Raw genomic sequence first — 23,880 nt, forward strand, 5'->3', positions numbered from 1 at the left:
TCAACATGTCACATGAAACAATTTAAACAATTACACTTAAAGATTAAAATATATGAGGACTTGAAACTGACGTTGGTCTGTTCAGAAGATGGCAGTAATGCCTCAATGGCAGTGTCGGCTTCTGTAAAATTTCAACGAGGAAGAAAAAACAGCAGTGGCAGGAGAAAGCGACGAAGAAGAATGACGAGAATGCTAAACGGAAAATAGAAGGGACGGATTCTGTTAAGTGAACGTTAAATTAACGCTGTTACCTCGAAATACCACCTCTGAACATAGCGGCGTTATATTTGCTAAATTATGACAGAGCCTCAGTCAGCGTTGTTACTCAGGAGACAGCTTGCAGGTAATTAAACCTTGATGTTAACTGATGCTGGGTACCCAGCTACCGAAGGCACACAGCGATGTAGCTGTGATTGAAACGATGGTGCTGGCGCAAACTGTTTTTATTGAACCTTTTATGTTAACGTTAATGTTCCATGACAAATAAACTGCCTCTTGGTTATTGCAGTGATAGTTGACAAACATCCTAAAACACTGAACAAATCATTATAGTTGATGTGTAGGGATACTAAGTTGTGTAAATTTGTGTGTCGATGTTGCGAACTGGTTTCAGTTGAAAGCCGCTGTCAGAAGTCCCAACGACTTTCTGGAACCAGGCTAGCTAAAAGTGAGCACATCGTTAGCCTCTAGCTGTTTACATGTATTTTAACCGACACATGAAGCGGTGTTTTGCATTTTTAAACAAAGCGTTTACCAGTAATGCTCTTAACGAGCTGTTAGTTACAATTCTTACACGTAAAAGAAAGTAAAGTATCAGTAGTTGACGCGTTTTCCGTTATTAACCACTCTGACTTGTTAACATATTTAGCCACCTCACTTCACCTATTGGCTAACGTTAGCTCGTGTAACCGTTGTTCGCTTCAACACGCTAAGCTAACAGGCTAATGTTAATCTCGCATTACCTCAATTCGCTATTTTAGCAGTGTCAGCTGTGAATTAAATTTAGATTTTCTAAAAATAACCACCTTCCAAAAGCAGCAGAGTTCAACCCACATCGGTTAACGTATTAGTTTGTTGCACTAATGTTTCAATTGATTAACTAATTCAAGCTAAAGATTGGTTATGCAAACTGTCAGGGACACAGTATGCGCCTTTCCTCAGTTATTGGTTGTTTAAAATCAGTCTTTACTGCAGCTTATTCATTGCCGTTTTAAAATTTAAAAAACTTTTTTTTTTACACAGACCCCATTCCTTCTAGAAGCTGCTGAAAACTGAAATAAGCATTTTTACACAGATAGAACTTAATGTCCTTTTATTGTTTGAATGTGTACAGAGAATATAAAATTGGTTGAAACCCCATTAATCCTTCTCATGTAGCAGTGGTCCCTTACAGCCATCAAATAATTATTTCCAGGCATCAGACTTGACTTGTGACTGGTGCAGATGGCTCACCGTTCAGAACATTTGTGCACCAGTCAATTGCTGAGGAATGATACATTAGACTCCAAGAGGATATTTCCTGCATGCCTAGCTGGCTGATGAAAACGTAATTGTACTATGAAGATTATGCTCTGTGTTTTCATCAAGTGCCAGCATTTCGTGTTATGCCACGAAAGCTAAAAAACAAAAGAAACGGTAGTAAATTGACATGTGTTTGGGATCTGTACACCGTTTCTAAGAATGTCATTTTTTGTCATTCAAATACATTACATTCCATAATGATGATTAAATGAAAGTGGCAGGAAAGGCAACACAAGTGTCAAAAAAGAGAAGTGGTTGGGGCCTATGATATGTGCTGTTTGTTTTTTCTTTCATTTCCCTCCAGATATATTAAAAAAAATAATTGGTTTTGAAAGAAAGACTATTTTGTACAGCCTCAGAATAGGTACATCAAAAGTCCACACAACAAAATTGATCAGTAACATCTTCACATCAACATCATCTATCAAAGTCAACCAGATATCTGACTATGACCTGTATTCAGTCCTGCAGTTTGAGTTGTGTGTAAGGGTAGGAGTTGCAAAGTAGGGCAGAACTGCAGTGCGATCCAGTAAGTGATCTGTTGGGGTTCTGTGGTTTCACAAAGTCGCACTTTCTTACTCAACCCCCGAGCAAGGCCTCATAAGACTAAATGTTACTAGTTTCTGTAGCAGTCTACAGAAAAGCAAAGCTTTAGTAAGTAATCATTGTTGAACTACTATGAGTTTTGATCACTCTGGGTGGTTTTTTTTTAAAATTTTTATCTTTTCATTTAGAGCTGAACAAAAACCCTGTGGAGGGATTCTCAGCAGGCCTGATTGAGGACAATGATCTCTACAGATGGGAAGTTCTCATCATTGGGCCTCCAGACACACTGTAGTAAGTTTGACTGTGATATGATAGGAGAGATGTGAACAACCCATTGTTGACTCTATTGATCTACATTTTTTTAAAACTGGAACAATGTTAATCTGTCATACCTTTTGTTCTCTAATTTATTTGTGTATTTCTTGTGTTTACAGTGAAGGTGGTGTGTTTAAAGCTCATCTGACATTTCCCAAAGACTACCCCCTCAGGCCTCCTAAAATGAAGTTTATCACAGATATTTGGCATCCTAATGGTAGGTGAAGGTGTAGGATATAGTAAATAATATTTGCCTTTTCTTGTGGTGTGATGTTGAGTATGTAAACATGAATATATGTAACAATCTTGAAATATTTTCATTTCATATTTAGGTGAAAATACAAAAATTTACAATTGATTTATTCATAACTGTTTGAGCTTATTTGGGCATTCTATTCATCTCTCTTACTACTTATTAGTTTTATTTTCAGCTGATGTCGCTCTTAGAATTAAATAAACATTCAGATGACTTTTACTTAACAGGGTCAGTGAAAAATAATCAAAATTGAACTTAGGCAGCAACTCAGCTTTTTTCACGGTTTAGAAAAGCAAGAATAAGACGAGTAGGAGAACGTGTGATGGTCACTGTGCCTTAGAACATAGGTCTAAAGGAGTTTGTGATGCTATCGTCATCGTAACATTTAAATAGTGTTTGAGTACATATACAAAACACACATTTTCTTCCCGTTATGGACCTGCATTACGTATCGGTGTCGTGTGAGAATATTGGGGTGGAATTGTGGTTGAAGTTGATAAGTCTCTGTAATGTCAGGGTTGTAGTGGACTGAATAGGTTACGTATGTAAGGGCAAAAGCATTGCGGTACGTGCCACTCTAACCAACAACACAGTTATTATTCTGCCACTAACACGATGCTGACCTCATGCACAAACAGATACGGGTGCTCATCCTATGAGCATGTGTAAATTGTCGAGGAGGGGCAGTGGGGAGTTAATGAGGGTGTCTGTTTTTTCACTGATAACTTGCAGACAATATGTGGGAAGATGTTTTGTATAAATACAAAAACATTGCCATTCACCAATGGTATAGAGTTGTTGAACCCTCCACCCTCTTTGCAGAGGTGTCTTGTTCGAAATGTTAGTGCTTTTGTGGCACATTATGCAGTTTTTGCCTTTGATCCAGAATGCCTGCGGAGATGTTTTTTCGGTCCATCATTATTTGCGACAAAATGATCATATTCCCAATTTGGTGAGGACATTTACAGTTGGATCACAGATACAATCCTGAGCACTTTTTTTTGTCCATCGGTGTTGGGAACAGTTAATGTAGATTGTTATATGCTCGATATTCAGGTTGTTTTTTTATTTAACGGCCTGGTACCGGTCTCGTGATATGTGTTGTAGCATTGTATTTATTATCTTTTGCATTATCGTTTAATAATCATTTAATACAGTGTGATTGTTTGTATGATTAACTGCATTGCACCCTCATTATTGCACTTAGGAGTTTCTTTTGCACAAGTAGAATCTTTGAAATTTTTTCATTTTGTTTTTCATTCATTCACTTTAGATGAATAAAATAAATGGACTGTCAAGGTGTGCTAAGTGCATCTGTTTCCATATGACTGACAAACTCTATACTTTAGACTCAAGGCTGAAACTGCTTCCAATGATGCCACTGTTGCATATAAAGAGGAGGCACATTTTTTTCCTGAAACTGTCTATAGATATTGTTTCCTAATATCCATTAAGTCTCAACATCCATTAAATACAAGAGTAGCACTTAAAAAAATCATTTTGAACTTGTTTTGTTTTTTCCCTTCCCTTAGTTGACAAGAATGGAGACGTATGCATTTCTATTTTGCACGAGCCTGGAGAGGACAAGTATGGCTATGAGAAACCAGAGGAGCGCTGGCTGCCTATCCACACTGTGGAGACCATCATGATTAGTGTTATCTCTATGCTGGCAGACCCAAATGGCGACTCGCCAGCCAATGTGGATGCTGCAGTAAGTTTGCTTGTCCAAATGGTTGAGTGTGTAGTTAGATGTGCATTTCAGTTGAAAACGCCTTTGTCATACGTCTTTGTTTGTTTGTTTTTAAACCACAAATTTCTGCAAATCCAAGATTATGATCATTTATCTTTTAACCGGGATCAATAAGTAAATATCTGTGATTAAAATGCACAATAATAACTTGAGTTCTATTGTCCTTGTCCGCTGCTGTGTTGCATCTCTCTTTCTACAGTAGCCCAGAAGGGACAGACTATACATTGGTTCTAAAACAGGCTATGACATTTATTGTGACCCCCATGGTTTTTCGTTTCCTCCCAGAATCATAATCTGTGAATTTAGTGTATACATTGGGTTGTAATCTGCAATTTCTGCCGCTATATGTCGGTAAATTCTACAGTGTAATTTTGTTACGATGAAGTAGTTTTCACGCATGAAAACTGGAGAAAAAGAAAAGAGAAAGTGCGCACAGTTTCGTCCGGCCTTTTCCCACAGTCGCTGTTCACACAAGCACATCACAGCGTGGAGCTTTCTGGTAGAGGTGTGCTCTCCCGACTGGATATACGAGGGAGGGGGTGTGGGGGAGCGGCTGCCGAGAGCATGCAGGAGACAGCATGCAGTGCAGGAATTAGGTTGTGAAAGTTCTTCATAGAGAATAGCGGATAAGGCTCCTTAGTGTGTTGACATGAGTACTGCATATATCTGTACTATCCACAAAAGTATGGAGCGAGCGGAAAGCACAAACTCTCACCAGCGTGGGCACGTACACATTCACTCACACAGCGGCAGAAAACGCTCCAGAATAATTGCTGACATGTTATATATCATCTCATCTGCTGATTTTCCAAAGATTTTCCAAGGGTGTTGTGTGTGGAATCTCTACAAGTAGTCCAGAGCGAACACAGCCGACATTTGCATTCTTGCATACCTGCGCTGTCGAACATCTCTAGAACATTTCAGGATTTCAGTGTAACGCAGTAAAGGAGTAATGCACTAATATAACATGATGGAGAGGGGAAAAAAGAGAAATTGTTACTAAAATGCGATTCCATTGTCCTTAATGTTTTTGTTTTTCCCCTGCAGAAAGAGTGGAGGGAAGACAGACATGGCGCATTCAAAAGGAAAGTTGCCCGCTGTGTACGAAAAAGCCAAGAGACTGCGTTTGAGTGATATTTAGCAAAGATCTAGCTTCATGTTTTCAGGGCAAGTATATTTATTTTTCATTTATTATTTACCAACTATGACTAATTTTATCTTATCAGATGGCTTCCTGTGGTCAGGTAAATAAATTCCAAAATGGCATTATTTCCCAAAACACTCCATGTGATTTCAACGTTTAATGGTTTAAACAGCAGACACCTTAACCTCAGATATCAGCCACATCCTACAGATGTTTTCTTCACTATTTAATATACTTGCCTGTTGTTGATTTTTTTTTTTTTTTTTTGGACTTATGTGATTGGTCATACTGCCTCTCAACAATGTTTCCCCTTTATTTGTTTTTTTTTTCCCCCACAGGTCTCCAATTTGAAAATCAAAATGGCACTGTTTATCTGCACTCTTCCATCATGTCGCCAGGCTTGTCCTCCTTCATTTTGTCAGGAACAGACTGGCTACTGTAGGCTGCAATATAATATTACAGTGACTACCAAGGCTGACAGAAGTCGCCAAGCAAGTGCCAACTCCAAAAAAGAAAAACAAAAGCCCAGAAGATGTTAAAACATTTTTCAAGTCTATGAACTGCTTCAACATTCAGGAAGATATTGTAAAGACATGTAAATAGCACAGACTAAACCGGATAATATATACGCTCCCTTTCCATCCATCAAGACATTTAGACCAAATATATAGTGCTGGTTCGGATAGATTTATTTTTTGTCCATTTCCGTTCTCTCAGCTCCAGCATGCATTAGATGTCTTTAGGTTGCTTTCACAGGAGGTCTTAAAGAGAATGAATCACAGTGCTCATGGAGGAGTGTCGCCCGTGAAGAGCTTGTCTGGTTCAAGAAAGACACGAGTGACATGCCTGAGGAATACCGCCATATTGTTTTCTCATGGGTTCTGTAACACCCCCAGAACTCAACATCATCTGAATCACCTGAATGATTTTTTTTTTTTAAATCAGTTTTAGTTCTCCTCATCCTGCTCAGTTGACTCAAGAAAGAAAGAAACATGCCGATGATTTTTTTGTGCATGCTAAATTTAGTTTATTTTTTCAAAAGTGCCTACTAATACTTGGCCACTTCATCCTGCATTAACCAAGTGTTAAAATGTTTAAAAAGGATTGAATTGTCTACCACCTATAGTATAAATTTATATAATAGCCAGTACACAGGGGATCTGTATAATTAGGGTAATGGTAACAATTTGCTGTAGCAATAACCCCTCCCCCACAGTATGAAGTGTACATGTTAACTTTTGATATCCTGATACAATTTGAGGTCCTCTCGTCCCAATATTTTGTTTTAATATTTGCCTCTTTCCCTCGTCTGTGTTGTTCATTGTAGGAATTGTTATGCATGCTTTATCATACTTTTCTTTCCTTTTTTTTTTTCCTCCTGAATGTTTTTGGAATTTCCTTTGCGAATGTTTGAGTGTTTGTGTACACAGTGTGTGCCCGTTTTGTTTTTGATGCTCTTTATTCACAATCCCATGATTATTCTGCCCACTGAGCTAGTGCAGTTTTGCCTGATGTACAAAGACAAAAAAACTGATGTATATTTTCCATGTTATGAAATCTGTCACCTGTAGTGAGTTCTTCTAAAACATGACTTTTTTTGCAATATTTATCTGTGTATTTAATTCAGACTTGGTTTCGGGCACAACCGGAGACAAAGAAACCTTCATTTTTAAAGATATTTCAGAATGGCCTTTATTCTTGGATTACGTCTCCCAACATTTCAGACTAATCATATTGTGCAGCCACTTTTAGTATACTAGTCCTTACATCCACGAATCATGACATTTGGGGGAAAAAATTTAATAATTGGACTTCTGCAATATTATGGCTGGTAAATGGAATGAATTTTAGAATTGAACTCATCACACAAACCGAAATCCAAGATTTTTCTGTTTATTTACTATCGGTTTAGTAATTTAGTATTTCAAACTAATTCAGTGTGAGTTTCATCCATTCCCCTACCTTTATGAACATGAGCACCATGGCATTTCTTTTTAGTTCTTTTTATGAGGCTGAGTGCACAAGATTTTTTATTTTAATTTTATAAGAAACCCAAGAATTTGGTGCATGTATTTGAGTTTATAAAGGGTTTTCTGAAATGACAGGCTCAAAATGAGCAGTTCAAAAATGTGTGTACAGGACGTAATCTTTCACCTTGACCTCATGCTGTTGGTAGTTTTCATCGAGCTTCTGGTGGTATTCTGTTTGGATACTTAACAACTCGTCTTGGCAGAATTGTTAGACTTTAGTTAAATGTTTCCTGGCAATGATCACATTTTAAACACAGTCCACTTATTTTCTACGAGGTTGAAGTCTTGATTTAGGTAGAGCAGTTTTTTGTGTCAGTGTTTCCAGTATATCGCTAATGGTTTGAGATTTTGTTGAGGAAATCTGAGGTAGTCTTTGACCTCCATTATTCTTTCCACTCTGGGCAATCTACTTGTAAAACTGGCTGCATAACATCCCCACAGCATGATGCTACCACCTTTATGAAGATCAGCTGCTACTGCGATATCTGTTTGAATTACTCTCCTTTACACCTTCAAACCTACCTCTGATCATTGTGGCCAAACAACTCAATCTTTGTCTCATCTGACCATCAATCCTTCATCAAGAGGGCTTTTAGTTTTAAATCCATGTGTTTTGCTGCAAACTTCAGCAAAGCTAGTGGGTGCAGATTTTAGAAGAAGGGCTTTATTCTCAGAGTGACAGTTCATCGCAGATGTGAAATGTGCTGACAAGACTGACAAGAAACGTTCCCAACTCATGCAAATTTAAAATTATCTGTCACATCTTCCCTGAGCATCTTGGACTTTCCCATCGTGCCCTATTTGGTTGAAACAAACATACTTTTTTTGTGTAAGTGTTGGCATCATGAAACTACCAGCTGCAGTTAGTCATGGCTACTATAAGGAATTGAAGAGGCTTTGACCTTTGCCACTTTCGTCATTTTGATATGTTTGGTACTAGTAATCTCATTGTGTTCCATCATATCTTGACCGAATGCTAATTTCAGAAAACTCACAATAAAGTAAAATTTGTGCACTTAATTATTGGGGTTTTTGGTTTATATACTATTAATATTGTGTTCTGTCTATAATTCAACTTATGAAAAAGGGGCTGTTCACTGAAAACTATGAAACCCCAATACTGCCTCAACATTAATGTTAATGATGGGTATATGCTGATTTCGGACCAGAACTGTTAAAACAAACCTTTTTGCTGGAGACTACCATACAGACTGTGTTCAGTTAAACAGTTTTTACTGATTTTAGACTTTTCCAGATGGGATTATTTAATCAATTAATTAATAATTTATATAAATTTTCTGTAACATGAAAAACTCCTTAGGTTATTGATATGACCACTGTTTTTGCCCGTGATAATATATATGTGTAAATATGTGGTGAAACCACGAGTATACCGTAGTGTATTAGAATTGTGTGCAAGAAAAAAAAAATCGTCATGTGATTAACTCTTAACTAACGAGTTTTTGTGAGCCGCTTGAACACAGCACCACCGCCCACTATGAGCCTCTTCATCATATCGCGATAGGTACCGTCAGGGCACGGAGCTAACGTTGAGCAACATGGCGGAAGGTATGAGATTGATATTTTTCTACTATTTCACACACCCCGTTTTATGCTGCTGCACCATTTCAAATATTGGATAGAAACAGATAATGTATTGACGGCTAAGTGTGTCCTGGATTTTCAGGGGTTGATAATACGAAACACCGCGACACTCTTCTTGTCACACTCCTCTTGCAAGTGAGCTTTTTATGTCGCTAGCTCTCGTTGATGTCGCTAGCTGAATTTTATTGCCATGAGTTAAGACTGTGGGAAAACAAATATTTCCTTAGCAAAATCGCTTGATTGTTACGCAATTAAAACCACATGTTAAGTCATATATTTGCAATATGATGTTGGTATTCATTTTTGGCTAAATGCCAACGTCATGCTTGACATCAAACTGTCTAACGATTTAAAATTCAGCTGAAGTTAAGCAACAGTCTAAGCTTTGTTAACGGTCTTTATTTTGTTTGTGTTGTTGGGAAGGGTTATTTTACCCACACGACTTGTCATTAGTTTTGTCAAAGGCAGAGAACTTGTCAGGAAAATGTAGGTATTACTCCATGTCAGGTATCCTCTGCACCACCTGGCAGAAGTGCCTTGTTTGAGGACAACACCTATATTAAGCCTGGACTCCTTAAGGGAAATCTACTTACCAACCTGAATCCAGGGAACAAACACTCCAGTCTGTGGTGTTAAAGCTGCCCAACAGCCCTTTATACAGTTTTTTTTAAGTTAAATGATGATTAGGTCATTCCCCTTAATGACTCAGAGCTAAATGAAGAAGGGATATGATCAGTTAATATCATCCCTTTGAAAGCCTGTGTTCCAGCGTTGGTGACAGACATTTAGTTCAGGGTTATTGCTGAACAATACTGCAAGAGACTAGATCATGGTCACATGTTTGCATGGTCACAAACGGCATACATTTGAAGCAAGCTGGTAAATCTTTAGTTTTATTAGTGTATTGTATTAGAATGAACTTCTTTAAATGCTTTAGCATATTGCTCATACCCTCCGGACTGATTTAATACATTATGAGTTTGTCCAGTGGCCGATCAGATGGTCCTAAGCTGCTGCCACAGCGTACCACCCTTCCTGTGTTGAGCTGATCATGTGGATTTCAGAAACACCCCCTTTCTGTTTCTCATGACCAGCAACTCTGTCAGTGACAGTTTACGATAGAGTTGACAGTAACATGCCTCCTCAGCATTCTTGCTTCACTAAAAATTTTACTGACTTAAAGGAAGGAAATGGCCTGGATGAAACTCTGTGGACTGTTGGCCAAGACAGGAATCAGTGTTGTGACATAAGGATTTGTGGAAAGTGGATTTAATTTGGAGGATCAGATAAGGCTGTGGCCTGATAAATTACATTTTGCTATAGCTAATGTGGTCGTTATCCAGGGTTTGCTGAGATGCTGCAAACTCTGTGTAACTTGGACTCACAGGAAAAAGTTTAAGCCTGCTAATAAAAAGTAATGATTACTTACGTCTCAAACCTACAACTGAAGTGGAAGTCTTTGTGACATTCTTCTGTCCAGTCTTATTATCATTGCTGTTAGTTATCTTTAATCAGCAGAGATGTTTTTGTGAAACCACATCTTGGAAAACAAAATAATTTCAACAATGAATCTGAATTAAAGCTCCAGTATATTTTTGACAGTTGTCTTTTTGGTCCACGTCTTTTCTTGTTGGGGTTACATTTGCCTGGTTCTGACTGGTGTTCACAAACGGGTATTTCTAACCTTGTCTTACTGAATTTCTGCCTCCTTTACCTTGATGTGGGACAGAGGAGGTGGCCAAGCTGCAGAAGCACCTGGCCCTGCTGAGGCAGGAGTATGTGAAGATGCAGCAGAAGCTGGCCGACACAGAGAGACGCTGTGCTATGCTTGCTGCTCAAACCTCTGCCCAGGGCTCCTCCAGCCCCGCAACAGCAGACACCTTCATTAGCCGTCTGCTGGACATCGTGGCCAACTTCTATCAGCAGGAACTGTACAGGTGAGGATCATGGTTGGAATGAGTTTTGTTTTAAAAGGTTCTCAGTCCAAATTTTTCTTCCCATGTTATTAGAAAGTTATGCATTTGGTCTTTTTTGATGCAGTCTGCCTGGACTGCTTCATTGTTGTACTTGATGATTTTTCTCTAATCCCAGTTTGAACCCTGCTTTTGTTGAGTGCTGTGAGCAGCAAATTCATGCTTGAGCATATTGTTGTATTTCATATGGTTAATTTTGGTTCATCGTTACATTCTCTACTGGTTTTCTAAGACATGATTGTGTTGGTTTTTCAGTGATCTGAAAGTGAAGGTCGCAGGGGACCAGTTTTGTGCCCACAAGTTTGTTCTGGCTGCCCGCAGTGATGCCTGGAGTCTGGTTAACATGGCCTCCACCTCTGAACTGGACCTAACCGGTGAGCAACACTTAAGCTTCAGTCTAACCCTTGAATTCTTCCGGATGTGGTGTATTTCACTCCAGCAGCACTGCAACCGCTATGCTGGGCAATGTTTGCAATTACACTGTAAATAAGCCGTATCGGTCTGTGTGGAGCAGATGAGCCAGACAGCAAGTCAGACTCCTGAAACTGTATCTCACCACTGCTTCAATATAATCAATCACAAAACAAAGAAATCCTAAATATAAACAATGAGGCTTTTGAATGAACTGAATGTGTTAATTAAGTGCACTGACTGACAGTCCCTCTGTCAGTCAGTGCACTTCTTGGTTAATAAATGATGACACTATTTATTTTGGGATGTCAAAGTTCAATGACAGATATAGTTTCGCTCAGGGGAGGTTTTGACTGTCAAGGTTGCTCCATTATTTTATATTTTTTATATTTTTCATGCAAATGTGAGCTAATGACAGAAGACAGAACCTTAATGTTTTGTTTTTTTCTGAATAACTTCGTGGAATTTGACTTTCTGATTTCACTCATTCCCAGATTGCAAACCTGAGGTTGCTATGGCAATGCTTCGCTGGGCCTACACAGATGAGTTGGAACTTAGTGAGAATGATGCCTTTCTTATTGACTTGATGAAGCTCGCCAACCGCTTCCAGCTTCAGCTGCTCAGAGAGAGGTTGGAACACGTCCCATAAACTGAGTTTCAGCTTATTTCTTAGATTATTGTTTATAGTTGTGGTGCTTTGGATCTTCAAGTGCGGCATTTATTGCTTCATCTCCTGAAAACATGTCTGCCCCTCTGGCGCCTTCTTCACCCCACAGGTGTGAAAAAGGTGTCATGTCATCAGTGAATGTCAGGAACTGCATTCGCTTCTACCAGACGGCTGAGGAGCTGAATGCCACCACACTAATGAACTACTGTGGCGAGATCATAGCCAGCCACTGGGTGGGTACCTTAAGACATGTTTGTGCACGCACACATGAGACACAGCAACAATAGTAATTTGGCTTAATGTGAGATTATATTATTATGTTGTTATAATGTTATTATGAGCTTTTTTTTTTTTATTTTATTTTTTTAATTGATCATTTTTAGATTTGAAAAGCTTAAAAAGGCTTAAATTTCGACCTGTTGTTTTTAAAAGTTGGAAAAGTGCTTGAATTTTGGTAACTGTGCTTGAAAACTTTAATTGCACTGCTAATAAGTTAGATAGTGATTTATTACTATCTGAATAATAATTGAGCCCAGCTGTTTTGTCCCAATCAACACAGCCACATCCGGCAGAGTAAATGCAGTCAATGGAGAAGCAACAGGCATTGCATGTCTGCCATCCTCTGCACCGATTGCTTAAGTAGATAAAGGTCACTTGCATTATCTCAAGTTACTGAAAGTTTGATTTTCACAGAGCATCCATTGGTTACTCAATGTGTTATCCGTGCTGTTTTCAAGGGTTCAAGATGGCTGTTTCTTTTTAATTTTTTTTTTTTTTACTTGGGTCAGCTGAAGCTGTTCGTTTAGACTTTTATTCCTAAAGATTTAAGGAGCTTATGGACCCTCTTTGTGACTTGTGAAGTCTTACATTTTCAAGAACAAGTGTACAGCTTTGTATTGACAAATTTAATTGATTTGTCATAAATTGCAAAGGAAGTATACTTGCAGATAAATCTTGAGTGCTTGAATTTGTGAAGGTTGTAAGACCCTGTTTTTCTACATAGACCCTTAATATGTTCCTCTTTGTCTGTTTTCTCTCAGGATGATCTGAGGAAAGAGGATTTCAGCACCATGAGTGCCCAACTTCTGTACAACATGATCAAATCTAAAACAGAGTATCCTCTCCATAAAGCCATTAAAGTTGAGCGTGAAGATGTGGTGTTCTTGTATCTCATTGAGATGGACTCGCAGGTCAGTTTGTGGGTTTTTCATGTTGCAGTACTGTATAATAAAGGTGCCCCTCTCTGCTAAAAGCAAGTTTTTACCATCTCTTGTCAGTTACCCGGCAAGCTAAACGAATTGGACAATAACGGTGACCTAGCACTAGACCTGGCGCTCTCCCGTAAATTGGAAAGTATCGCCACTACTCTGGTTAACTCCAAGGCCGATGTGGACAAGGTGGACCAGAGTGGCTGGAGCCTCCTACACAAGGCCATCCAAAGAGGTGAGGGGGAGTAATTGTTTTTTCTCTCATTCATGTTTTTTTTTGGTCTACATCGAGGTGATTACTTACAAATATACCTATAGTATTGCTCTACAGCCTTTCAATCTTTTCCTCATATAGCCTTTGTAACTGAAGAAATTCTTCATTCATGACACTTATTGTTTCTTCTCTCCTCTAGGTGACGAATTTGCTGCCATCTTCCTCATTCGCCACTCGGCTCAGGTGAATGCAGCCACAGTGGGGGCGGTGGAAACCCCACTTCACTTAGTCTGTTCTTTCAGCCCCAAAAAGCACTCTGTAGAGGTGATGAGCGGCATGGCACGGATCGCAGAGGCTCTGCTCAAAGCTGGAGCCAACCCTAACATGCAAAACAGTAAGGGCAGGTAAGTCACATGGCTGGTGGTTTCTGAACTTTATTGGATTGCAGAGATGGTTAACTACTGTGCAAAGTATGATGATGCTTCAGTTTTGTCTTTTGCCGTTTTCAGAACTCCGTTGCATGAAGCTGTGGCATCAGGGAATGATGCAGTTTTCAACCAGCTACTACAGTGCAAACAGTGAGCTACTTTCTAGCTTTAAATGGAATCAGTAATTTAGTTTTTGCCATAAAATGTAGCAGTGTGTACGGTGTTCAATTGATTGAACTCATAAGATCACTTTAACCAGCTAATTGAATAGAACATGACAGTTTGAAAGAAATTGGAAATCATGTGACACTGGTTAACATCATTTAATAGTCCTGCATGTAACCTGGAACAATCTGTCCATCTTGTTAGGCTTGATCTGGAACTCAAGGACCACGAGGGCAGCACAGCTCTGTGGCTCGCACTTCAGTATATCACCATGTCCTCAGACCCCTCAGTAAATCCGTTTGAGGATGATGCACCAGTAGTGAACGGCACTTCGTTTGACGAGAACGGTTTTGCAGCCCTGCTTATCAAGAGAGAAAGCGACCCCGATGCACCTGACACTACTACAGGTGATTTTTAAGGAGCCTTTCTTTATTTCTCTGCTTAAAAGGAGTGGTGGTTTTATCTTCATCTTTCTTCTTCGTACACCTTACAGGAAACTGCCTCATGCAAAGAGCAACTCGGGCAGGCAGAGAGGCAGCTGCTCTTTTCTTAGCCACTCATGGGGCAAAGGTTAACCATGTTAACCAATGGGTTCGTATGACCATTTGATACATATAATATAAAAAAAACGTGCAAAGTTTTAGATTGCAAGATGCATATGATATTTGTTTCCCCATATTTCATTCATGGCCTTTATTATAGAATATCCAGGGCAATAATAATGCTTTAAAATTTCCCATCAGTCAGAATATGCCTCCCTGTGAAATATTAAAACATCATAATTAACTTTTATAAAAGTCCCAGGTTGATGCATTTGGTACCAAACAAATCTAAATAGATAAAATAAGAAAATTATATTTAAATGTTAATCCAATCTTAATTTTGCTCTTTAATTTTTTTGTGAAGCTCTTTTTTTTTTTCATGTAATGTGTACCGGTTCATTAATATGCTGTCTGAAGTTCGACATAGGAAAATGTTTTTTAAAAAGTAACTGAAAAATATGCATTTTAGCCATAACAAGGTGATTAAATATGTCTGTGTTGCTAAAGTACTTTTGAATCCCTTAACCTACCGACAGGGTGAGAGCCCTCTTCATACAGCAGGTCGCTGTGGCCTGGCAAACCTGACAGCTGAGCTGCTCCAACAAGGGGCCAACCCCAACATGCAGACCCAGAAGGGACTGCCTGATGACACCACTGGGGTGGCTATGCAAACACCCCTCCACATGGCCATTGCTCACAATCACCCAGATGTGGTGTCTGTCATCCTGGAGCAAAAAGGTCAGCATATGTATTGGAAGTCTAACTAAGCTGCAAACATTTTAAATGATCTCTACTTTACTTCTCTATGCAGATTTTTATTTATTTTTTGTACCTAAACGTACTGAAAATGATCCTCTTATTTCCTTCCTGGTGGTTTGCAGCCAATGCACTTCATGCTACCAACAACTTGCAGATCATTCCAGACTTCAGTCTCAAAGACTCCATGGACCAGACAGTCCTGGGCCTGGCCCTCTGGACAGGTAGACGGCAATTCACAAAGACAAAATTATGTGACTCTGGATTATTGGAAAAAGGTATTTGATATAAATTCTAGTGATTTATATATGGTTTTAAAGTACAATCGATCCCTGTCAGGTATGCACACCATAGCAGCTCAGCTGTTGGGCTCAGGAGCATCTATCAATGACACTATGTCCAATGGACAAACTCTGCTTCACATGGCCATCCAGAGACAAGACAGCAAGAGTGCCCTCTTTCTTCTGGAACATCAGGCAGACATCAATGTCAGGTAATAGCAGGAATATATTCAAGCTGTAATGCATTTAAGTATGTACATACGTGTATGTTTTAAGAAATTCTTTTAAGCTTTAAAACTCAGGCTTCTTAATGGCTATGACAATATTCTCAAATTAGATTTTTTTCCCCCCACTTCCTCTGTTTTCCAGAGAGTTATTATCATTATTATTACTTTTGTAGTTATTATTATTATTTTTAAAAAAAAATTCTCCTTCTGTAATGACTGTATGTCACAGATTTCTTTATACAGCTGTTTGTTGTAGACACAGCATACCAGTCAAGTACATCTCCCAGGCAAACTCGACCATTCAGAGAATTTTAGGGAGGGGAGCCTCATAGAAACTGCATAGGATAATTATTTATTTTCTAAGTGTGGCACATCTACAGCTTCAGAGCACATGAGCCACAGTTATAGTTTATGAACGACAGGAGAGTGTAAGAAATTGATATTTCTAGATTCCTATACTGTTCTGTATTATTTAGGTTGTACTTTTTTATACTACCAGAACACAAGAGGGACAAACGGCACTACAGCTGGCCATCAGTAACCAGCTGCCACTGGTGGTGGATGCTATTTGTACAAGAGGGGCTGACATGTCGGTGACTGATGACAAAGGGGACCCTCCATTGTGGCTGGCCCTTGAGAATGGCCTAGAAGATATTGCATCTACGCTGGTAAGACAAATGCAAAAAGAAACTGCATGAGGAACTCATGGGGTACTAACATTTTCTAAATTGTTATTTAAGAACGAGCACAGAGGAATTTTGCTGTATGCGCCAGACACTGCTCTCTTAAGACCCAAGATTCTAAAGACTTGAGAGATCTACATTCTCTGTGGGTTGTGGAACAAGCTTTTTTGCAATTGTAAAACTGGACAAGAGGCACGGATGGGCAAAAGATGTGAATAGGAATTAATTTATTGATATCATTAAATTACAATTCTTCAAGTTAGTAAGATAATTGTATTGGTTAAACAGGAGCAGCCCATCACATGACTCTTCCATCTCTAATCCAAAATATCAGAATAAAAAAATATATAAAAAACTTTTGATCAAAGCAGATTTAGTATGTTTGTTTCTAAAGATTTCAGATTTAGAGAATATGTTATTTTTTGCATTGTGACTGTTTATTTTTCCGTTTTGTTCTTCCTTAGGTGCGGCATGGCTGTGATGCGACTTGTTGGAGCACGGGGCCCTCTGGCTGCCTGCAGACTCTCCTGCATAGAGCTGTGGATGAAAATAATGAAGTCACTGCTTGCTTCCTCATCCGCAGGTCTGCCAGTTCACTTTACAAGGGTCCACATATTTGCATGAACTATCAATCTTTTGTATTCAAACAAACTAATCTTTTTAGTTTTCATGTTTAACAATCAAAATGATCAGTCATATTAAACATAATATGGCCTTAACAAAATAAATGTCTCACGGCCATTTTTAGACTTCTGATTTTGACCTGGATTGCCACATCTTTTGTAAATTTAAGGTGGTAAAATGGTCATGCTATCTGTCACAACTGTCTGCTTTACCTGTGTACAGTGGTTGTGATGTAAATAGCCCCAGGAGGCCTGGCCCTAATGGGGAAGGAGATGAAGAAGCCAGAGATGGACAAACACCCCTCCACCTGGCAAGCAGTTGGGGACTGGAGGAGGTGGTGCAGTGCCTTCTAGAGTTTGGAGCGAATGTTAATGCACAGGTTAGTCCAATCGAGTGGTCTGATTTTTCTGTTAATGAAGCATTCTGTTAATAAAAGATGGCTGAGTTGTAAGTGTGTTGTTTTAACATAGGTCTGATTTTAATCTGATTGTGTTGTTTTTATTGTCAGGAAGCAGAAGGCAGAGCTCCCATCCATGCTGCCATTAGCAATGGGCACAACGTCATTATACAGCTCCTCATTTCCCATCCAGACATTCGACTCAACATTCGCGACCGCCAAGGAATGACTCCATTTGCATGTGCCATGACACACAAAAACAATAAGGCAGCAGAAGCTATCCTCAAGAGGGAGCCAGGGGCTGCTGAACAGGTAGTAAATGCACAGTACTCATCAAAAATGTAAGCGTTTTCAGTGTCGACGTCTTCTGACTCAGATTTTTGTTTCTATTTAGGTGGACAACAAAGGGCGGAATTTCCTCCATGTGGCTGTTCAAAACTCAGACATTGAAAGTGTCCTGTTCCTCATCAGTGTTCAAGCTAACGTCAACTCCAGGGTTCAGGATGCAGCCAAACTCACCCCTCTCCACCTGGCTGTGCAGGCTGGTTCTGAGATTATTGTCCGCAACCTGGTAGAAACCCAACATTTTCTCAGCACTTCTGTATTGCCTTTACGGATGCATTACTCATAAAGGCTGGTTCAATTTGAATGGTTTTATTCTGCTTCCAGTTGCTTGCTGGAGCCAAAGTAAATGAGCTGACCAAACACAGACAGACAGCGCTACATTTGGCTGCCCAGCAGGACCTGGCCACTATTTGTTCTGTGTTGCTGGAGAACGGCATAGATTTTGCTGCAGAAGATGAGAACGGCAATAATGGTACGTTGCATTCTTCATTATTTTGCTTCTCTTTTAAAAGTCTAAAGTATTAAAGTGAGTAATATTTAGGGCTACATAATGACAGAAATGCACTATTCTTATTTTCATATAGAACTTCTTGAAAACAAGAGTTATTGTATTTAATATAGAACAAGCTATTTATATTAAAAAACGCTACAGTTCACCGTGGTTTCTTTTTTTTCCATGTGCACGGGCACAAACATCTGCTGATTAAAGTCTGTGTTTCCCTACCATTCTAGTTCTCTATTCTTGTAAGTGGAAGAGCAGGGAGGGGACATTTGGTCGGTTTCAGTGTACAGTTTATGCCGCAAGATGTCATTATGTCTTACAGCCTGGACTTTGACCATGCCAACATATCCATAGGAAGTGTTTAACATGATAAGAGACAGATAATGAGAAAGATAAGCAGTTAACACCACGGCTCAGCATTTCTGTCTTACAGCTGCAGAGTGGAAATCACACAACCTGGGCTTCATATGCAACAGACCTAAAAATAAATCCCATCCACAAGCAAGGCGAGAGCTGTTCCCCAGAACATGTCCAGTTTTCACACATGGTGCTTGATGCTTGAACATAGTCGAGTATAAACGGCTGCACTAAGAAGAGCGATGGAAATTAAGCAGGGCTAATTTGCATTACTCACTCATTATAAAAAAGGCAAAGATGTGGAGTTTAAGTTCAGTCCTGAAGCATTATGAGGCCAGTTTCTTTTTGTGTGGGGTTACTGATGTCTTGCATGACATGATGTGACATATTTACAGCAATGATTACTGGGTTTATCTTTAAAAAGAATCAAGACAGCATTCTCTGTTATACTGTTATTTTATTCCCTTTTGACTGCACCACTACATGTTGTGATCTTTGTGTTTCTCTCTTGTTTCTTCCAGCTCTGCATCTGGCTGTGATGCAGGGCCGCCTTAATAATGTCAGAGCCCTTCTCACAGAGTCCAACATTGATGCTGAGGCCTTCAATCTCAGGTTTTCTGTTTCTTTGAAATGTTTAATTGAGATCAGCATTCAAACAATCTACAATTAAGAAGATTTTTCCTTCCTCTAAAAGTTTTACTGTGCTGTTTTCTTGTGAGATACTCGAGTATCATTGTACTTCATCGCTTTATTCTTTCTGTTCAGGGGTCAGTCACCAATGCATGTACTAGGCCATTATGGCAAAGAGAACGCTGCTGCCATTTTTGAGTTGTTTCTGGAGTGCATGCCTGAATACCCCCTGGACAAACCTGATAATGAAGGGAACACAGGTACCTGCTTTATCATTCCTGTGGTCATGCGAATACCATATTAATACTAACCTTTCACTGTAATGACCGTGCCAATGAGCCTTTGTTTTATTGCAGTTCTGCTCCTGGCCTACATGAAAGGAAATGCAAACCTGTGCCGTGCCATTGTGAGGGCTGGGGCTCGACTCGGCGTCACTAACAATCAGGGCACCAACATTTTCAACTACCAAGTTGCAACCAAACAGTTACTCTTCCGCCTTTTAGGTCAGTTTTTACACAACCTTATCAATTAGGCTTATTACAGCTGGAGACTGTTAACTGTGAAATTATGTAACTCACCCTTAAGGTTTTTTTAATTTTTTTTTTTTAAAGATATGCTGTCCAAAGAGCCCCCTTGGTGTGATGGGTCTAACTGCTATGAATGTGCTGCAAAGTTTGGCGTAACAACGCGGAAACATCACTGGTTAGTAGATGGCCTTTTTCATATATACACTGCCTTTATTTCCCTTTAATGGTCAGGTAGTGTATATACAATAACTATTTCATTTAATGTTGTGTCTAACTATATTTACTCTAATTCACTTCTTTACTGTTAACTGCAGCCGCCATTGTGGGCGCCTGTTGTGCCACAAGTGCTCTATAAAGGAGATACCCATCATCAAGTTTGACCTGAACAAACCGGTGAGAGTGTGTGACATCTGCTTTGATGTACTAACTCTGGGCGGGGTGTCTTAACACTGTGGCCAGGATCTCTTCCGACCTCTGGCACTGGCCATGCCTGCCCCAACTTGCCACAGCTATTCAAGAGCACCAGGAGAAGGGACACCAGAAGCAGGACATACTAAGGACCATCACCTTTATACTATTCCAGTCTATAAAAAAGCCTATTAATCTTCTAGAGGGACATTTCAAATAGAAAGTGAAACATTGTCTTTTTGTTTGTTTCGATCAGGATATAAGCAGCTCTGCGGCGTGGTGACAGCTGTGCTTCTTAATTTTCTAAGATCAGTGATGTTTGTGCTGATTAGCTCCTATTATCACAGACAGGTAGCTATTGTAATGACATTTCAATCCAGTGATATTATCTGTTGATTTGCCTTTTTGTGTTGGATTATCACCATCAGCAGGATTTATGCTGATCGTCCCAAAGACAAAAATTGAGTGCTACAAAATACATCTTTACAATTTTGTAAAAGCTGAGGCTGCCGTCGACAACTAAATGGAACTGAAAGATGCCCCTGGATCAATAGATTTACAAGGATTCAATTATCCATATGTCATCTGTGATCTGTCATCGTTCACCCTGTTTTTTTTTTTAGTTTCTGAATAAAATGGGTCAGGATAGAATTAGAAGGCAATGCGACTTTTAAATGATCATTTCCAAATGAGATCTATTCATTGAATTTAGAACAGTATCAACAGTTTAAATATGGCACAGCTGGACAAAGATGAAGTGTGGCCAACTCTCTGCAGTTAGTATATGATATGACAGTGATAGGTTTCTGCTACATTAAATGGAAATGCTGAGTTTTTAAAAAAGGTTAAGGAACCTAAGACCCTGTTTTATCATGGGGGATATGAATTTGGTTCACAACACTAAATATTTCCAGCAGTCCTCCTCAGTTGCCTACTATGCATGTCATTTCATTTGTAGCGTTTGTGTCATGGTTATAATCACTGATCATATTTTATAATCTGTCACCAAATTCTAATATTCCATTTTTGACATGCCATGAGGTTCTCGTCGGTAGCTCTGATCATTGTCCCCACGATGTTGCCTCGTGTTAATATTTTGTCTTGCCTCATCACGTTTAGCGCTTCTTGATTTCCAAGCCTAACAGGTGCACTTTATCAAGATCACATGACATTTTTTGATCACCGGGGGAGAAGTGGAGGGATGGCCAAGTAGTGGGGCCTCTTTAAGTATTGTTAAATTGTACAGATAAATGTGTGATATTTTTGACCACTACAACTGTTTTGTACTTAAATGCAGTTTGTGCTTGTCCTTGTGACAAACCTAAATCTTGCCTCTGTTAATCTTTTATGCACATTGTTTAATCTTTTATGCACATTGTATTGTATCTGTATGCTCAGATATCTAGTCTGTCTCTTCCTGGTGTATTCTTTTAGGGAAAGGGAGGACAACTTTACATAAAGGTCATCAAAAACCAGTGCATTGAGATCTCTTCATTCAGACTCTTATTGTGGGAAAAGTTCACAGCGATGATTTAAACACGATTGTTTTCTTTAGTTTTGTGCTGATATGGGAAAAAAAAGCAGTAATGAATCTGTGAATGTTCAGTGTTTACCACAGACTAGTCCTCTCCAACAGAGCATGAGTCAGACTGTGGAGGGCAGCCATCGTATTTCTGCAGGTTAGGATCCTCCTCTGCTGTGGATGGATCTTGAACACAGACACATCGAACATTATTGGACAATGGAGAGAAGAGCTTTCGAGGGACTCCTGTCCAGTGTCTTATCACTCCACCACTGAAGAGAGAAACCCCCCCCCCAAAAAACAAACAAAAAAAACAAAACAAGTCAGCTGTGGCTTCTTATGCATATCTATGTTAGCATTAGCATCCAAATGCTGTATAACTGATGATTGCGTCACTATGCGATAAAGGAATGTTGATGTGATTGTACCCAAACTGTTTCCTTACCTTTTAGAAGAACACCAAACTCTTCCACCCTTGCCAGCGCTCCACTCTGAGTTGCAGGCTGGAAAGCGAACCTTTTCAGCCTCCGACTGAGCCTTAATCCGCTGGCCCTCAGCTAACGATGCTTGCACTTGCAATAGGGCCTCTGTGGGGTGTCCAGTCTTATCATAGAACCGACCTATTACTGCCCCTGAAATTCAAGGTAAGCTATTTTACAAATATAAGATGTCTGCTAACACAAGAATCACATTAGCAATTATTAAACAGGGTACCTCATATATTACAGGCTGTAATTCTAAAACTACAACTCGCAAGGATGATTAAATTCTAGAGGTATGTACTATCGAAAACCTAGGTCAGTTATCAATTAGGGCATTCCTAAACTCAACAGAGACTATTCTGTTTGATGGATGGCAAAAATCCAAACTATTATAGCTGCAAAATACATCTTAAGGATCTGAACTTATAAATGTTGTTAATTACTCTTGATACACTTGTTTCCAATAGTGATTTTTTTCATTCAAATTACTTTTACTATTTTTCGCTTGTTTATACATTCCCGGCCATCCACCTCAACAAAAGATGTCCTTCTCTGTACAAAACTAGGCATTCAAACACATTAGTAGCTGACAGATTTTTAAAGAAATACTATTGAGTAGCTGACAGCTGGTCAATAATGCTAGTACTTCAAAACACCAAGACAAGACAAAATTACCCACCAACAGTTTGGTACTCTCTCTGATAGAAGGCCAGCCAGTCATAAAGGGCCACCACTTGCAGGGGGGACAGACTGGACACATCATCTGTCAGGCCAGTCTCTGTGAAGTCTCCAGTGATGAAGGCCAGTGAGGCATCTTTCCCTGAAAGTATAAACACATTTAAAGCTATCTGGGTGCATTTGCGTGTGAGTGGAAGTTTCTGACTTGTGTTTTCTGAATGTCTGGATCTGAAAATCTTTAACCTGTGTCCAACAATTGAAGGTGTAAAATGGTTTAATATTGAGAGTTCAACGCAGGCAAAGGCATCACCTGCCATGAAATGATAAGCACCACCGGGTCCATAATGCTTGTGTCCCTTGTGTACATCAAAAACTTGCCCCAGTATGGCCAGGTAAAGGCTTTTGCTGCCTTTCTCCCCGTTGTTCAGTGACAATTCACGCTTACTCAAGAGCTGCACAGGGGGCCCCTGGACTGATTCCTTTCCTGATTTAACGGACCAGTCGTAAGGAATGAAGAACACTGCCAATAAAACCGAGAAAAACGCGACCAATGCATAGCTCAACATGCTGTTAAAAGCGTGTCTTATCTCTTTTCTGCAATCCATTTACATCACCTCACAGTCTTTTTACCATATATGAATAGTGACAACGCAGGTGTTTTCCTTGATAGGGAGCTCCACTGCGCA

General features: G+C 39.5%; 3 protein-coding genes across 3 annotated transcripts; 2 read left to right on the forward strand and 1 right to left on the reverse strand.

Moving 5' to 3' along the window:
• The first annotated feature begins 122 nt into the window (after positions 1–122).
• Positions 123–7,137, forward strand: ube2g1a (ubiquitin-conjugating enzyme E2G 1a (UBC7 homolog, yeast)). The gene is made up of 6 exons (XM_072374851.1): positions 123–343; positions 2,256–2,358; positions 2,502–2,599; positions 4,171–4,349; positions 5,436–5,555; positions 5,871–7,137. The coding sequence occupies exons 1-5, from the start codon at positions 298–300 to the stop codon at positions 5,520–5,522; spliced, it is 513 nt and encodes a 170-aa protein (XP_072230952.1). The 5' UTR covers positions 123–297; the 3' UTR covers positions 5,523–5,555; positions 5,871–7,137.
• A 1,920-nt stretch (positions 7,138–9,057) lies between these two features.
• ankfy1 (ankyrin repeat and FYVE domain containing 1) lies at positions 9,058–21,987 on the forward strand. Its single transcript, XM_072374551.1, has 25 exons — positions 9,058–9,131; positions 10,897–11,104; positions 11,396–11,514; positions 12,046–12,181; positions 12,328–12,451; positions 13,259–13,408; positions 13,496–13,661; positions 13,840–14,044; positions 14,150–14,218; positions 14,438–14,640; positions 14,727–14,824; positions 15,312–15,513; positions 15,657–15,755; positions 15,871–16,024; positions 16,539–16,707; positions 17,187–17,305; positions 17,569–17,725; positions 17,855–18,055; positions 18,138–18,314; positions 18,413–18,560; positions 19,469–19,559; positions 19,713–19,837; positions 19,934–20,080; positions 20,189–20,279; positions 20,419–21,987. Exons 1-25 carry the CDS (start codon positions 9,122–9,124, stop codon positions 20,549–20,551), a joined length of 3,501 nt encoding a protein of 1,166 aa, XP_072230652.1. The 5' UTR covers positions 9,058–9,121; the 3' UTR covers positions 20,552–21,987.
• On the reverse strand, positions 20,380–23,862 carry cyb5d2 (cytochrome b5 domain containing 2). The gene is made up of 4 exons (XM_072374552.1): positions 23,505–23,862; positions 23,196–23,336; positions 22,480–22,666; positions 20,380–22,306 (listed from the first exon to the last, which is right to left on the reverse strand). Exons 1-4 carry the CDS (start codon positions 23,797–23,799, stop codon positions 22,132–22,134), a joined length of 798 nt encoding a protein of 265 aa, XP_072230653.1. The 5' UTR covers positions 23,800–23,862; the 3' UTR covers positions 20,380–22,131.
• Between the last annotated feature and the right edge of the window lie 18 nt (positions 23,863–23,880).

This window comes from Leuresthes tenuis, unplaced genomic scaffold, assembly GCF_036924035.1.
Source record: "Leuresthes tenuis unplaced genomic scaffold, fLeuTen1.0.hap1 SCAF_21, whole genome shotgun sequence".
NCBI lineage: Eukaryota > Metazoa > Chordata > Actinopteri > Atheriniformes > Atherinopsidae > Leuresthes > Leuresthes tenuis.

Coding starts and splice junctions, on each gene's coding strand:
- ube2g1a (XM_072374851.1), top strand. CDS start 298: ATGACAGAGCCTCAGTCAGCGTTGTTACTCAGGAGACAGCTTGCAG. Junction 2,359..2,501: donor GGGCCTCCAGACACACTGTA/GTAAGTTTGACT, acceptor TTGTGTTTACAG/TGAAGGTGGTGTGTTTAAAG. Junction 4,350..5,435: donor CAGCCAATGTGGATGCTGCA/GTAAGTTTGCTT, acceptor TTTCCCCTGCAG/AAAGAGTGGAGGGAAGACAG.
- ankfy1 (XM_072374551.1), top strand. Junction 17,726..17,854: donor GAGCGAATGTTAATGCACAG/GTTAGTCCAATC, acceptor TTTTATTGTCAG/GAAGCAGAAGGCAGAGCTCC. Junction 18,561..19,468: donor AGATGAGAACGGCAATAATG/GTACGTTGCATT, acceptor TGTTTCTTCCAG/CTCTGCATCTGGCTGTGATG.
- cyb5d2 (XM_072374552.1), bottom strand. CDS start 23,799: ATGGATTGCAGAAAAGAGATAAGACACGCTTTTAACAGCATGTTGAGC. Junction 23,337..23,504: donor TGCTTATCATTTCATGGCAG/GTGATGCCTTTG, acceptor TTATACTTTCAG/GGAAAGATGCCTCACTGGCC. Junction 22,307..22,479: donor GTTTGGTGTTCTTCTAAAAG/GTAAGGAAACAG, acceptor TTCTCTCTTCAG/TGGTGGAGTGATAAGACACT.